The sequence below is a fragment of the Mytilus trossulus genome, chromosome 13 (genome assembly GCF_036588685.1).
Source record: "Mytilus trossulus isolate FHL-02 chromosome 13, PNRI_Mtr1.1.1.hap1, whole genome shotgun sequence".
Taxonomy (NCBI): Eukaryota; Metazoa; Mollusca; class Bivalvia; order Mytilida; family Mytilidae; genus Mytilus; species Mytilus trossulus.
Window position 1 is genome coordinate 33,010,424 of NC_086385.1, and position 16,182 is coordinate 33,026,605.

Here is a 16,182-nt window from a genome sequence, read left to right on the forward strand (position 1 = left end):
CATATATACTCATTTATACGTTCTAGTATGTCTTATGAGTGCATTTCTTTCTAACACAAACGATGCAAACGGCTAAGCGCGCACATGTTTTGATCATTTGTTTCTGAAACACGTTTGCAAAGTTTACATAATCTTTTACAAACTATGCACTCGCTAAAAATGCGTCTACAGTTTGTTGTTCGTCGTTTGTTAGTAGAAACGCTACATTTGTTTCTAACTTCAACCTGATTAAACGATGTATTTGTTTCTACGTTTGTAAAAAGTCTGTTTATCAACAACATGTGCATGCATTATTGAAAGTTTAAACAGAGTCAGTAATCACTGATTAAACGATGTATTTGTTTCTACTTTTGTAGCGTTTAGAAAACAACAACAAAAGCCACACAACGTTTACAAAATTTTGGTTAGAAAGAAATGCACTCTATGTAAATTACAGATGATATGCAGATGCGTGACAATTTAAAGACCGACGTCTTCTATTATATTTTCATTTTTCTAACCAATCAATTGTGAACTTAGATTTATTAATGCATCGTTGAATATAATATCTAAACTCACTTACAATACCTTCTAATTAAGAAAAGGCTTTAATTTTGAAAAAAGCATCAACAAAAAAGTTTAAGTAATAGATACAATTGATCCGGGCTCATGGTGTCATGAATCAACGCTTATCCATTGCATTTATAATACATAATTTACCCGAATTACGACACAGCATTTTTTGACAATAGATCTGTCCTTTTAAAAATTACAAAAAGTTAAATTTAATTTAACTGTGCGTGAGTGTATGAACAGGATATTTAAACGTGAAAGCTACATATTAGTTTTTGATAATTTTATTCAGTCCAGACATTGATCCGCTGCTACAACTCGGAAATTTAGAATGAAGATTTTGTCAATTGTTTTTGTGTCATGGATTTCAAAAATAACATGTTTTTACAGATGGTCACCCCATGACAATGCGGAATACAGAGGTAGGCTAGTGTATAATTCTTATTTTTTTAATTTTAAATTTGAACGAAATAATCTAATGATCTATCTTAAATGGTACATGTCTCTAAAAGCAAAGGACACGAATTTAGAAATTTGCTTCTTAATATTACGATTATGACTTCGTTTTACACAGCTTTTTTTGCACATGTACTTTATTCCATGATATGTACTATTTTTGAACCATCCCATACCTTTTCTAGTATTTGCTATTAACCCCTCCCCTCCCCCACCCCATACACACACACAACCCAATGTTGCCACATATTGAATCAATTTAATTTTTATTCATTTGCATCTGCATACTGGACATAACCGCACATATTTTTTGCCTGAAAATTGTGAATAATACATGCAGGAAGGAATCAGTATTAAACTATATACAGCAATATGATATACAGGTGTACATTTTAACTGTTGCTGTGGCGTCAAATAGCAGAATTCAACCAGTAAGTCATACTAAGGGAAAAGTTATCTAACTAATTAAAAAAAGTTGAATCCTGTTTAAAACAGCGAAACGTATATTTGCGATATCGATTGATCTAGAGACACTTGTTTGTTAAACTAATTTTGTCATATGAAATTTTATAGTATAATGATATAATCTGGGTCATTAATGTAAAACGAATAATGAAAACATTAGGCTAAGCGTGGATTTAAATGCGTTTGTCAGTGGGGAGTTCACTTTATATTATGTTTACATAAACTGTTTTTTTTTTTCTATTTAGGAATAAACTGTTTTTTCTTCGAATTCATATCAAGGATTTTTATAATAAACGGACGTGCATGGTACATGCATATGTCGTTCATTGGTAGTTGAACATTATATTTAAATTCTCCTTCGCCGTGATCGTCCTGGTTTAAAACATTTCTTTACTAAAATCCTTGGTATAATCATGATAATAAATAAAACAAATCTCCAGGTATAGATTTAGTTATACAATATAATGGAACCACGCCTTTTAAACCGACAACGTATTTCAAGTGCAAATATTACCCTTATATAGACAATAATAGTGCATGGACTTGACATATCAAGTTGACAACGATATAAGGATGAGGCTTAGAAACGGGGAAAGCGAGGCTATGCCGAGCATTTTCCCCGTTTCGTGGCGACAAGGCGTGACCAGACTTAGTGAATGACAAGGCGTGACCAGACTTAGTAATCTAAAAACAACTTTTCTTTTACCAATTGATATACTTGTAATTGAATGAAGCGTGTAATTATTTACCAGGAACGTTAATAGATAAAACAACTTTTCTTTTACCAATTGACATACTGGTAATTGGTTGAAGTGTGTAACTATTTACCATGAACGGTAAAAATGCTTTCATTGTTTTAATTTTGTTTTTGGTTATATATTATACATACATATAGACCCATATTTATACATGTTTTCACTAAGAGGCATTACTAACTAGACTTATAAGATAATAAGACCTGTTAATTGCTGAAAAGTAAATATCTTTGTATTTATAATGCTAAATGCATCCACAAATGAGTGAAGCGGAGTGAGTCTAGTGGTGATATCTTAATTTGTACTCAACGCCTTTTTTCCGAAAGGGTTAGATCAAAGAAGCTATATCTTTTAATTTTACATACAGATAAAGTAAAGATGTAATTTCCATTAACAACACAAACTTTTCCGATTTATTCCCATTAATAGTCCCAAACTATTACAGAAACCACATATACAACTTCCACAGCCTTATTTTCGACATATACCCCGAATTTGACTACAGGGGTCATCTCAATACCTATGTGTATAACAAACGAGATGATTTCATTTTTGTAAATTCCCTCACCTAATAAGCAATTTACCAAATTCAACCGCGTATGGAGTACACATTTCTAAACTAATACGATGTTCATGAGCTTTCAGGAGCTTGCATCTGCTACTTATACTTTTTAAAACGTCAACAGTGTCTTAGCAGACGATTAATGAGCCAGGATTTTGTCAATGAACAAATAATAAAGGATGGTCTTGAGTTATAGATTTTTGGTACTTACGCTGTGTAGAATTTCGTCTTCTGTACAGTTTTACCGTTATTTGTCTTTGCACTATTTTATGTTCCTTTTTGGTCGTACGACTATTGACGTGGCTCGGTATATGTGCTTCCAGCTTTCATGTTTTCGGCTTTTGGCGTTTTAAGTGTGGATGGGTCCAGATATGCGATTTAGACACATGAGATTTGTATAGTATTTTTTTTCTTCTTGTGTACCCTTGTATTTATAATTTACTTATTTCAAATTTTATCGGGAAAGTGTATTTGCCATTATGTTTTACTATACTGACTGTATTATGAACTGCAAAAACGTTTTTTGTTGGTAACTTTGTTTTTATTAACTGTATGTGTGTTTGAATGTTTAATTCGGTTGTGTCGTATGTCTGTGATGCTTGTTGACACAGTTTTGCCTGATGGATCCAATTTATTGGCACGTTAACCAATTATGGACGTTTGCTCAACCAATTAACCAATATTACTGAACATTAAAAACAACTATCATACACGTTGGCGTTTTACCTAGCTAGAAAACCAGGTTTAACCCACCAAAAGGGAACCAGCATAATTCATGTATTCCAATCTTTTGCTATACTAATTATAAATATAAATCCTCGTGTTACAAAATGTAGAATGATGTTTTCGTTTTCGTGGATTCTTGCAATAACGAATAAGCGGCAACAGATCTTTCACAATCCTTTTCGAGATCATCAAAAAACAGCAGTTCCCGTTCAATCACGATCCTTTTTACAACTGGAAGTAAATGTGTCTTGTACATACTTCAGCACCTATCAAAACCTAAGGGTTAATTGGAGTATAGAAATATGGAAAAAAGACAAACGTTGATTTAGTTTTTGATAAATTAGAACGTAATTAACTTAATATGTTTTGCTATTTAAAACGTGGCTAGATCCTGTCGTTATTTAACCATAGCACAACGTCATGCTTTTCTCAGACTGTTTGTGACGTATTTACACTAAATTCGTTTGATGTATACTAATCGATACTTAAGTCTGGGAAACATAATTAATTTATCAGTTGTTATTGGCTTAAAAATAGATTTTTCAGTAATTTCGAGTACTCTTAAATTGGTATTTTGTGTCTTTGGTAGTGTTATGATAGTTTGTTGAATGTGCTTCATGCAATTCTGAAGAGTCGAGCCCTTTCCACCTGATGTTTACAGTTTATTCTTTTGTTATGCTGTCACTCCACTCTTCCAGGTTAGGGGGTGTAATGAGCTCTCACAAACATGACTAACCTCCCAACATTCTCTATGTGTCTGTCCCAGAGCCTGTTATGTAGTGGTTTTCGTCGGTTGTTTATATAATGTTTTGTTTTCGTAAATGGTTTTGTCATAAATTACGCCGTTGTTTTTTTTTCGTTTGAATTGTTTCACATTTCGGCATGTCGGGGTAATAGTTGACCGTACGATATATACACACATACATAAGTCATGAAAACAACTCAATTTTAAACATATAATGCATGGATAGCTAAATATTATAGATGATATATTAAAATTAAAAATATAGCTTGTGTCTTATTGTTTATATTTTTTTCATTTTATTTGTTCACATATTGAATTTACTGTTATTTATTTCTCGTCCGGAATATATATGAATTTTTTGAAACTCCACGTTTAGCAAAAAAGGTCTATATTAACATTTATACGACAATCGTCAGAGTAGCTGTTGAGTAATAAACCTTCCTTTGAGCGTATTTCAATTAAAATTTCGACAAAGAATGTTTTAAGCCAAAATATTGCAAATGTCGTAGAAAAAAAAGCAACACAAGATAAAGATATCAAATAAGCAAAAGGGACTAACAGAAACATACAATAGGTTTGCTGGAATAGTTCGACTGTCTTTTGCAATATTAATAATTTATTATGCATCCGCATACTGTTTTGTTAGTTCTATTAATACGGGGCGATATTCACGTTATGTATTTTCGACTTGAAAGCTACTTGGTAATTACTATGAGAGATATTACAATAAAACACTTAACACGTCTTGAAATCTGTTTAATTATGTTAGAATTGTGTGTTTGCACTTGCAAATATACAAAGTGTCCTCTGCGGGACTCTGATTCTCTCACATATAGTGAAAGTACAGCTATCTGGTTGGGTTCTCGTTTCTATATTCTATATAGCTTTTCCCTTTTTATCTATTTGTTATTTTATTAACAAAATTTAGCACCCCATTATTTTCTATTCTTTATTTTGTTAACCATAGTTTTCTCTTCTCTATTCTTTTATTTTTTTTATTTTCTATTATGTATGCCTCAAACAGAACCTCATATAAACACGAATTGTTCATATAGTTTTTATATATTATCTTTAATTTCTTTGACAGAAGAGATATCAGTTAAGTTATCACGAGGCATGCGTACAAGACGATCAGCAGACGACAGCTTTCATCCACATACTTATGACCTTGACCTACAAGTGGAAGAGTCACAAGTTCATTTTCATTTAGTACGGAATGATAACATCAGGACGAATGTTCGAACCATAACATTGAGCCAAGGAATGTTTAATGACACCAACCTTCAAGAAGAAAAGGTAGATGTTTTCTGGGAAAAACATACCACAGACGTTTTGCTTTTGTTGAAAATTTAAATAAAAAAAGTACTTAATACTAGATGCAAATAAAAACAGTTCTTATTCTCCAGTAAAATCAGAGAGAGGAAGTATGCATAGCTTTGTTAGGCTGGTACATTTAATTGGGTTGAAGTCGCTCCCCAAGAAATTGGCTGAAATGTTAAGCAAATAATCCTGACCAAAAACATAGAAACATTTGAACTACCATACAATAATTGTTGTATGCATGTGAAGTTTTAAATTAGTGTATTAATTAAGGTTACTATACTTATAAACAGTACTGTTAACATTTTCTGGGTGGTATGCTGAACTGCAGAACATGATAAAAACACTAAGTATTGCGTATACCTACAATTATTCATTACAGGAGTCCATATTTTATCAAGATATAAAAAAAGGGGCATCATTTGTAGTTCAACAAGACAATCAGTCAGAAAGTATGGTAAGATAATGATATGAAAAGGAGATGTGGTATAATTGCCAATTAGAAAACTATCTACCAGAGTCCAATAGACTTACATGTAGATGTACGCAATTATATGTCAACGTTTGGACTTCGAAAATGAGCAAACCCTTACCATATAGGGAGCTATAAGAGGGCCTTACATGGCAAAATGATTAAATGAGAAATTCAACGGCCGGATAAGGCTTAAAAAATAAACGAAAAACAAATATGATATACAGCAACACACGACACGTATGTATTTTCCATGATCAACATTAATGTCCAGATTATTTAGCAAACATCGAAAACCACTGAATTACAGGCTACTGACTCTTAACATTCACACAAAGAGTGAGACGGAGTAAATCATGCTCTTAAGGGTCTTCCCTCCTCAAACTTGTAAAGTGATGTAACAGCACAACATAATGACAAAATGTTAAAGTCAGTTTGAGAGGATTTGGTTCATCATATCAACACGAAGCACAACAACAACTTTCATTATTTACAAAATTGTGAAGGTTTTACCTCGTTTCTCCTTAATAACCGGGTCTGACAAAGCAATGTTTGAAAAGAGATGAATTTTTCGGTCTCATAAATAATCGATTGTTGAGCTTTGAATATTATCAAACTACTGTTGTTTAAATGTTTTATTGGATGATACGAAATAATGGCTATGCAAGGTGGAGGATATTACATTTGTCAACATATATATCAAAATATGACGGTCTGGATTGGTGTCCTTTATATCTGTATTTGTTAACTATTTACTAGGTGATTTTCTCTAATTCTATATATGTTATGCCCATTTTTGTCAATTCTATATATTCACCCCATTATTCTCTGCTGTTCAGGTTTTTTCATCTATTTTCTCTTTTCTTTATTTCCTAGGTCTGAAGTATTTGTCAGTTATTCTGTATTCTTTTAACTCCATCCATACCCTCATATCTAACAAAGCATCTCATAGTAATTCTGTTGTTGTTTTTTTATACCATAAGAGGGTATAATGATTTCTGTTATGTGCGTCCGTTCGTTCGTCCGTTCGTTTGTGTCGTATCAGTTTTTACTATTGATTTCAACTTGTTTGAAATGAAGTTGATGTATTTATACTTTTAACTTAGTGCGCATTTTCATTGTGATATGAAATCTAAAGAATGTTTTCCAATATAGGACCTTGTCCCAGATTTAGCGTTTCACATGAAAGTTTATTAGTACAAGGGGAATTGGTTTCGTACCGAAACATAATTTATTTATTTTGCTTCAATGAGAGCTTATATTTCACGATCTTTAAGTATCTCCATTGTGTTAATATTTGTAACTTATCTTTAATTTCAATACAAAGGTATACGTAATTAATCCTTTTCTGATCAGCGAAGCTCGAAATTTTATGATAAACTGAAAGAAAACAATTTTAAACTACACAACTCCTAAGGTTGCGGTGTGAAATTACTTTGATCTCATGATCACAATTCTGTGCTATCTTTTACCTTAAGACATTTAAATGTTTGAAATTTATCTATGATATAAGAAAACTACTCAATGTTCTGCATTCTTTAAATCTAAAAACCTCATTCTGGATGTGAGGAAAGGATCCATGATTTTACTGAGGGGGAATATAATTGCAGAAAGCGTTATATAAAGCGTCGATCGGAGAGTGTCGATTTTTTTGCGGAAGTGTTTATATCAAAAAAATATATTTTCACGATAAAAAAGGGGTTGCATACGCCCTCTAAATCCCTAAATCCGACACTAGAGTTAAACGAAACGTTGAACACGGTTGTATATTAACACCATGAAAGTGCTCGGATTGCGTGGGCCAGAGTCGTTGTGTAAATGTAAGAAGGAAGTATTCATCTAACAGTGTACACATTGTATAAGCCGTTTTATTTTCCTGTCATTTTTCTGTCCCTTACTTAAATAAATTCGTTTTGAATTTGTTCACTTGTGCTTCGGAAGAAATTCAGTTTTACACAATAAATCGTAAACATTATATACAATAGTTACTTCCAACAACACCATTCCATGGTAATGATAAAAATCATAAGGTTCCGAACCGACGTTCGTTGCTTATAAAAACATTGTTTTGCCTGAAATCATGCAGTTGCTATGATAACTAATGTTTTTACCTTCGTTTATAGTTTGGGAATTTCAATTCTGGTGGTGACAGTTTTATCCTCAAAAGTACTGAAGTAAGTTTGGCTTCGGTAATGTCCGGTAGAAACAGATTTGAATTGTTCAAAGAGATAAGAAATCGAACAGAGTTTGGAGATGGATTACAATTCGGTGAGCAAATAACTCTGGTCTTTTTGTAATTTATTTTGATGATCATCTACTGAAAATATAAAATTTCAGTCAACCAATAGTCAAAAATACAATTAACATAAGTTGAACTTTTTAATCAGATAATGAGATGTGTTAGGTATTGTTAAATTTGATGTAATATCACACATGTCATAGTTTTCGGGAATTCATTGTTAATTTAGATATCGGTACTTACATCACAGCTCCTTTGTTCTACCAGGGGTGATCTGAGCCTGAACACCCCTGCCAGATCACCCTAACTTGAGTTTCTTTGTTTTGCATGCTTTCCTTTTATTGGTAACATTTTGGCGGGAATGTCAAACTTAATAAAACTTACAATTATTTATACGGAAAAGACTAACTATCAAAATGTATGTAAAATTAATCCAGGGTCTATGCTGGGATAGACCTACAATGCATACCCTACACTAGGACGACTGGATACAAACTCACTGTTAATTTAACATATTTGAATATTGTTTCCGGGGCTAAGAAAGGGTATATAATATATATTGATATATAAAGTACATAATAATGATTGTGTTGATGTTCTAAAATAGATTTTATGAAGCGTGAATGTTTTTTTTTAATCTACAACAGTATGGATGTTAAACAGTTATCCCTTTCGGACTTGGAGTGTCAGTACAAGATCAACCTCTGGCCTCCGGCCATTGGGATGATCTTACACAGACACACCGCGTCGTCATGGGATAACTATTACAGAATGAAAGTACCTTTCAATCATTGAAAAAACACATGGAAACTGTAACCTTTATTTCTTTTTTAATATTTTGTTAATGCATAAGAAAGGATAAGGGCATTCACCAAACTATTGATCAATACAACAGACAAAAACAACCACTAAAACCCGACTGCTCTGAAGAAAAAAACAAAAAACAAACAAACCCAGACGCACAAACAACACGATAACGAACACAATATGTCAAGGTAACCTGACTTGGAAAACAATACATTGGGTTAAACCGATGTAAAACGTACACACAAGTGTTATAGTATGTACTACTTGCATACGACGTCTTATAGTCACGTTTCTATTTATTGATATTTCATAAAACAATAGTACAAATTTAATACGACTTAATAGCTGGTCACAACGACCATTTTTTGATACATTGTAGTTGTTCTATTACTTCTTTCCTAATATTTCTTTACCAGCTTGATATATCCAGAAACCAGTCAGTAAAATGATGCATTTACCATTTTGTGTAATCGATGTCGTTTTAGGTAGTACATTTGAAGGTTTACAAGTGAGACAACGCAATCGGCAGAAAAGAGCCACAGGATCAAACAAAGTAGAACTTTTAATATTTTGCGACTATGGTATTTATGATTAGTAAGTTAATAACTTAACGAAATTTAGAAGCTTCACAAATGGCTAAGATTGTCCATAGTATTGCATGAGATTAAAATTGTGTATCTATCATAAAATTCATTTATTTATGAACAACGCACAATATATTGAGAAACGTGATATATTTATATATACTGTAAACCAAGTAAATTTCGCGAGCGATTTATTTTCGCGACTTTCGCGAGTAGAAAAATAACGCGAAATTAAATCGTCGCGAAAAGGAATAACTTGGATCTTTCCATATCAAACTACATTAGGTAAATAAGAAAATCGCGAAATTAAATCGCCGCGAAGTTGACTAGCTGGGTATAAACGCGAAATTAAGTACCAGCGAAAATAAGTTGGTTTACAGTATATATATATTTATATATATTGCACGTCATCTACGAATTAACGTATTTAATTCACGAAAAGCGTAGCGTTGAGTGAATTAAATATGTTAATGAGTAAGTCTTGGCTATATATGATTCGTAACAATAATGGGCGATGACATCTGTCAAAAGTTAAACTTAACCGTACTTTTAATCAATTAAATATATCAATCGAATAGCGGCGCTTTGAATGACAAAACCGTCTCTTATTTTCAGTAAATGAACTCATTGTTAAGTAGTAATCTTGTTCGATGTATACAATGTTGCTTACTTTTAAAACCAATAGAACGTATACTTTCTAAAAGAGTTAAAAGTTGTGACAAGAAGGAAACGTTTTTTGTGAAGGTATTCTTCCTTTCCCAACATCATAAAAAAGATCGATTACTTGATGGTTTTTTGATTGCGTAAGGTCCAAAGACCAATGTATTAAGCATGCTCAATTCATGGAGATAAACCTTTGAAAAGTGGAGGAAATTCAACGACTGAACATCCAGTGACATATTTTAGGATTTAATTTTTGGACACGATACAAACAGGTATCTCCAATTTACCAATATCGCCTCTTGGTTTAAATACATGTACCGCGTTATACCTTTTTGTAGCTCTCCTTGTGCATTCATTTGCTTCAAGTTAATGGTAGCTTTTTAAATTTCGGGTTGGGTTTACAAGTATGACCCATAGGGTAAGACCTATCCCATTCCCGAAATAAGGTTGTGATGTATGCATTTTATTTAAATTAATAAGACATTTTATGGACATTGATTTCATTGTGTAATAGACCAATGAAACGGAGCCAGACTGTGCAAAACCAACTTCTGAGATGGAAGTTAGAGCACTGGTCTCAATTTGTTCCACAGCGGGATTGGGATTAACATAGTTAAAAAAAAACATTCAGTTAACATACTGCTCTAAAATAACCGACGTTTACTCACTCGAAGAACAAAAGAAAAATCACCATTCATATCACAAATCATTTTATAAAAACTTTGAAACAAAAAATACCCAAAGGTGCGGAAATGAATTTTATAATCAAATTTTTGTTGAGTTAAAATGGCACCCCATGATTTATTTATTTTGTAAGAATATATTTAATTGTCAAAAGAGAAAAATGACAATGAATAAAACAAAGGTGTTTAACTTACGAGGTCTTCTGTATATAAAAAAAATAATTACATTAGATAACCATGTTTGACATAGTACAACACGCGTGTAATGTAAGGGAGTTTGACGTCTTAAAGACGAAGTCTTACAAAACAGATTGAGATAAATCGGTTGGTGTAAATTAAAAAAATTTATACTGGCCTACATACATACCGTTGATGTCAAAGTCAACAGTAGATCATATTTGACACACAGATTATTGAATGTTTGGGAAGGTTCTCTGTCGTATGCAAGCAACATAACTTTAAAAGAATAATCGGTCAGCGTTCTCAATTGTTTATAATAGTTTATTTTTAAAGTATAGATTATTTTTAAAATATAGAAATCAAAATATTATTAACAAAACCTTTTTTTTTACTCAGTAATGTATCTGAAAAATAAAAAAAAATAAAAACATCTTTAACGAAATTAAATAGAGAATATCATATGGCTTTTTCAATGTCGCATCCATATCAACCCGAGACACCAATATAATCCCAAGAGCTCTGCTCGAGGGATTATATTGGTTGAGGGTTGATACGGTGTGTGATATTAAAAAAGCCATATCATATACACTTTATTATATACATATACCTCACGTAGATGTTTTTTTTTATGTGACATGACGTCATACAGATAAGGAGGTTTGAAATGACGTGATACATATTATAGGTTTGACATGACGTCATACAGATTAGGGATTTGATAAAGCCTTTGCAACAGTGACTGCAATCGATGACGTGACGTCATACAGATTAAAGGTGTGATAAAGCTTTTGCAACCGTGCTAATATCGATATCATCACGGGTGGATGATACAGCACGCTTGCCAATGATTGTATTACACATACAATTTATCTGTATTTACTACTAAGTATATAATAAATTACATTATCATTGATGTCATCGTGAAGTCAAAACTGCTAAACATCGATAATAAAAGTCATATTCAATTTTGAATAATTTTTGCCTGATCGCAAATGGTACCTCAATCTTTGCTACATGCCGGACCTAAATATTTTTTCGAGTGAATAAGTATCATACTTTAATAAATTTTCGGCTACAAATATATTTTGGTGGTGCCAATGTTTCCCACAAAAGAGGAAATTTTTAAAGCACACTGCAACTTCAAATTTGGTTAACTCTTGAATGCTATGCCACTTTTAACGCAATCAAAAATGTCTAAAACAAATATTTGAGAGAAAAAAACCAATACTTTGTTAATTTAATTTTACAAACTAAAGAACGTTTTTTTTTAATTGCAACTTAGCAATATATTAAGGGCAAAATGAAAGTAAGTCCATCGCGGAAATAATCATTTAATAACTAAATTCTAAATAATTTTATAGTTGGTACAGACAAAGTGAAGCGTCAACAACATCGGACAAGGAGTATGACGCGCTTGCATCTGTCCGCCAGTATTATGCATTTGTCATAAATGGGGTAAGTAAACTGAATGCAGCTGTCTTACGTTAGCAGACACTTCCTATGTGTTATCGTCTGTTATTGGGTTACTGTCGCGGTGACTAAGACCTTGCAATTTCTGTTTTTAATATATATCTATTATTAAGCCAAATCATATCGGCCCTCTCAATTGAATTAACTTACGCAGCAAATTGATATTGATTGACCGTCATTTTATAATCAATCTGTGCGTGACAAAATGCATGTTTGATAATGCACTCCATTTTACTTTGGTAAAACGATTGTCAAAATTTATATTCATAAGGAATGATACATGTATTAACTAAATATTGTATAAGAGATGATAAAGGGAATTCTTTTTTGACGTTCCTCGCATGCATTGAATACATACCCGTGGTAAAATACAAATATATTGTATACCAGCTGATCGACACCTTCATGATTTGTTACGAGCTTTTCAAATTAACTCCCACGCCGTATTCTTTTAAATATAAGGTAGTTGTTATCTTGTCTCGTTACCGTCCATAAATTATTATCTAAATGCTGATTTTTGCTAAATGAGTATGGCCACAAAGGCCCTAAATTGGTCCCTAAAATCAGACTTTGAAATACCATATGTAGAAACCTATATTTACGATATTCAATATGCAAATGTAGATTGACAAAACACTGTCTGCTTTTAGTTTTAACAATGTTGAAAGCATTACAAGTATGATATTTTACTAGTGTTTAGGCAAGGTGCTTGTTTTTATGCATTTGTAAGGTATATTTCTCTCTGAAAAAGATAGCACAACACCTTTTGACCAAAATAAAATTGTTATAAAAATATTTATATGGGTCAAACACACATTTTGACAAACAATTCCGGTGGTCCTTGAATGTGGCCAATGTCGTTTGAAACAAAAACTATTAAATTCTACAGATTTAGACCCAATTTCTGTCAAAATTAGAGTACACAATTACGACGTCATAATGACATCATACATGTACTTCAAAGTTTTTTGAATTTGCATTGGTCAGAACTTTTACATATTTTGTCATATTTTTTTTAATTTTTATTACTAAAGTTAAAATTCGCATAATTTTAGAGCCACTATGGACCTCCTTTCGTGAACCCTTTTCAAACTATACTTAGGTCATCCATATTATGTTTACGTTGTACAAATAAGACCATTGAAAAATACAAAAAAAAAATATCATTTGAGAACAATCCGTAATTTTTTAGATACACTACATTATAGGCTTCAACAACGGAGGAAGAATTATTATAAATAAACCTTTACCACACTGCAAAAGAAAGGACTTTTCAGCATATTTGAAATTTCTGTTGAAAAAGTAACGCAAATACGGAAACGTTTTCGATGATGGTCCTGTCGTTAGGGATTTAAGTTACAACGTCATTTTCAATGCTTACAAAGAAACGCTATCTTTTAGATTCCGATATTTCATATCAAAGTATTATTCAATTACAAATATATTTATGTATACCTTAACACGATGAAGATACAAAGTATGTGTAATGCCTTTACTTGCGAGTAACATAATGTTATACTTAAGCGTTCAGTATGTAACGTCACATCCTTGGTTACTTTGTTATGCGTTCTTATATAGATTCTAATATACGTTCTACTGTTGTATTTGTCCTGAGTTATTTCAATACTCTTATTAACCTTTACGTATCAGATTCCTTAAAAAAAATTCCAAGAGAACTAAGGGAACTTATTGTGTTTGATATGAAATGGTATGCTAAACTAGGACTAGACTCAATTTAAAATGATATTTACTTTTTTTCATCGCTTTACTGCCAATATTCTTTTGGTAATAATATACAACAAATTTGCGGGAAACAGTGTGATATTCTTCTTGTATTTTACACAAATTTGCCGAGACAAACTATACTGGAAGAGAGAAACAATACAGGAAAAGATTTCTACGCAAATGCGGGAAGCCGAAAACAAATTGAACGATTTAGGATGAATTAGTATATTGATATTGATTTAGTCCTCATATGCACGAGATAATCGAGGTCAATCGATGTAAATGACGCCATTGGACGATAAAGTGAGAATATAAACATTCTCTGGGAAAATGCACAAATGTGAAACTGAAATTCGTCAAAACATCGAAACATAATAAAACGATAATAAGAATTTGTTGAAAGCAATTTTTCGTAAATAAAAGTTAGATTATTATTTCACTTTGTTGAAATCCAAAATAAATACCGTCTTTATATAAAATAATAACTAAAGGGCCTTGAATATATATTGATTTTTATTTGGGATTGCCCTTTATGTCGATATATAACCCCTCACTATTGCTCGAGGTGAAATATTTGACTATATGGTAAACCCATGGTAAAATCAATATAAATTAAATCATTTCTTTATTAACTATTACTTAACCGGGAACTACAATACTGTTTTTATTTCTTCCTTATGGGTAAGAAAGAATCGTTTATAATACGTTTGAATAAACAACAATTAAAGATTTTGTAAATGATTCAAAAATGTTCTATTTTGAGAATAAAAAACAACAAAAATACTATAAATCACACACAACAGAAATTGTTCAATTGTACCATTGGAATAAGATGTGTACAGTACAAACACCTACGTTTACCTGGTATTTTAAAACGAGGTGTACTATTTTGATCTGAGATTTTTATTTTTATTCTTAATTAACATTTCAGATGGATGCTATGTATAAAAATATCCAGACGTCTGATTATACTATATCGGTTTTATTTGCTGGGATAGTTATATCACAGGTAAATATCAAGACGTTCTGCCTAATTAGTATACACTATCGGATTAATTTGCTATGAAAGTAAAACACAGGTAAATTTAAAAACAATGCGTAAGGATATACAGTGAAACCTGAGTAAACCGAATCCTGTTTAAACGAAAACATGTATAAACCAAACATTATCGTAGCACCGTTACATCAAATCATGTGCGTTGTGAACCTGATAAAACCGAACATCGGCCAAAACCTAACAAAAGCTTAAGTCCCGAAGAGGTTTGGTTTAAACAGGGTTCACCCTATGAATTTACTGTTTTATTTAATTCATATCAGTTTGACCGTCTGGTCCAATAACAAGTTGGTTGTAAATTTGTCTGGATTTTTTCTTTAGGAATCGTTCTTGTAGTGCATGGTTTATGTTTTTTTTTAGAATGTATTAAATTCAAACTTCTTAGTGTTTTTATTTACATATTATAATTTATATTACACCACACATATATAATTATTCTGTGACATTTGAAATGTGTTGTATCGCTACATGTACCCGATGAGCATTCGTTTTGCTATGCAGAATGTATAAATACACAATCACGTTCGATGTGTATGTAAAATACATTAATGTACGTTAGATCATTTCATAAAGGATGAGTTTATTTCATTGCGAGCGTCACGGCATCAAAAATGTTAAAAATGAAAATAACACTTTATAAATTTCATGCGTCCGAAGCGCTTTTCTGAATTTACCTTCATCACGAACGCCCAATGCCGAATATTTAAATGCAAAGAATGTATAA

General features: G+C 32.0%; 1 protein-coding gene across 1 annotated transcript; it reads left to right on the forward strand.

Moving 5' to 3' along the window:
* Nucleotides 1–856: 856 nt before the first annotated feature.
* Nucleotides 857–15,794, forward strand: LOC134694285 (uncharacterized). Its single transcript, XM_063555290.1, has 8 exons — nt 857–974; nt 5,349–5,557; nt 5,964–6,038; nt 8,177–8,321; nt 9,585–9,693; nt 12,571–12,664; nt 15,336–15,413; nt 15,780–15,794. The coding sequence occupies exons 1-8, from the start codon at nt 884–886 to the stop codon at nt 15,792–15,794; spliced, it is 816 nt and encodes a 271-aa protein (XP_063411360.1). The 5' UTR covers nt 857–883.
* Nucleotides 15,795–16,182: the final 388 nt, after the last annotated feature.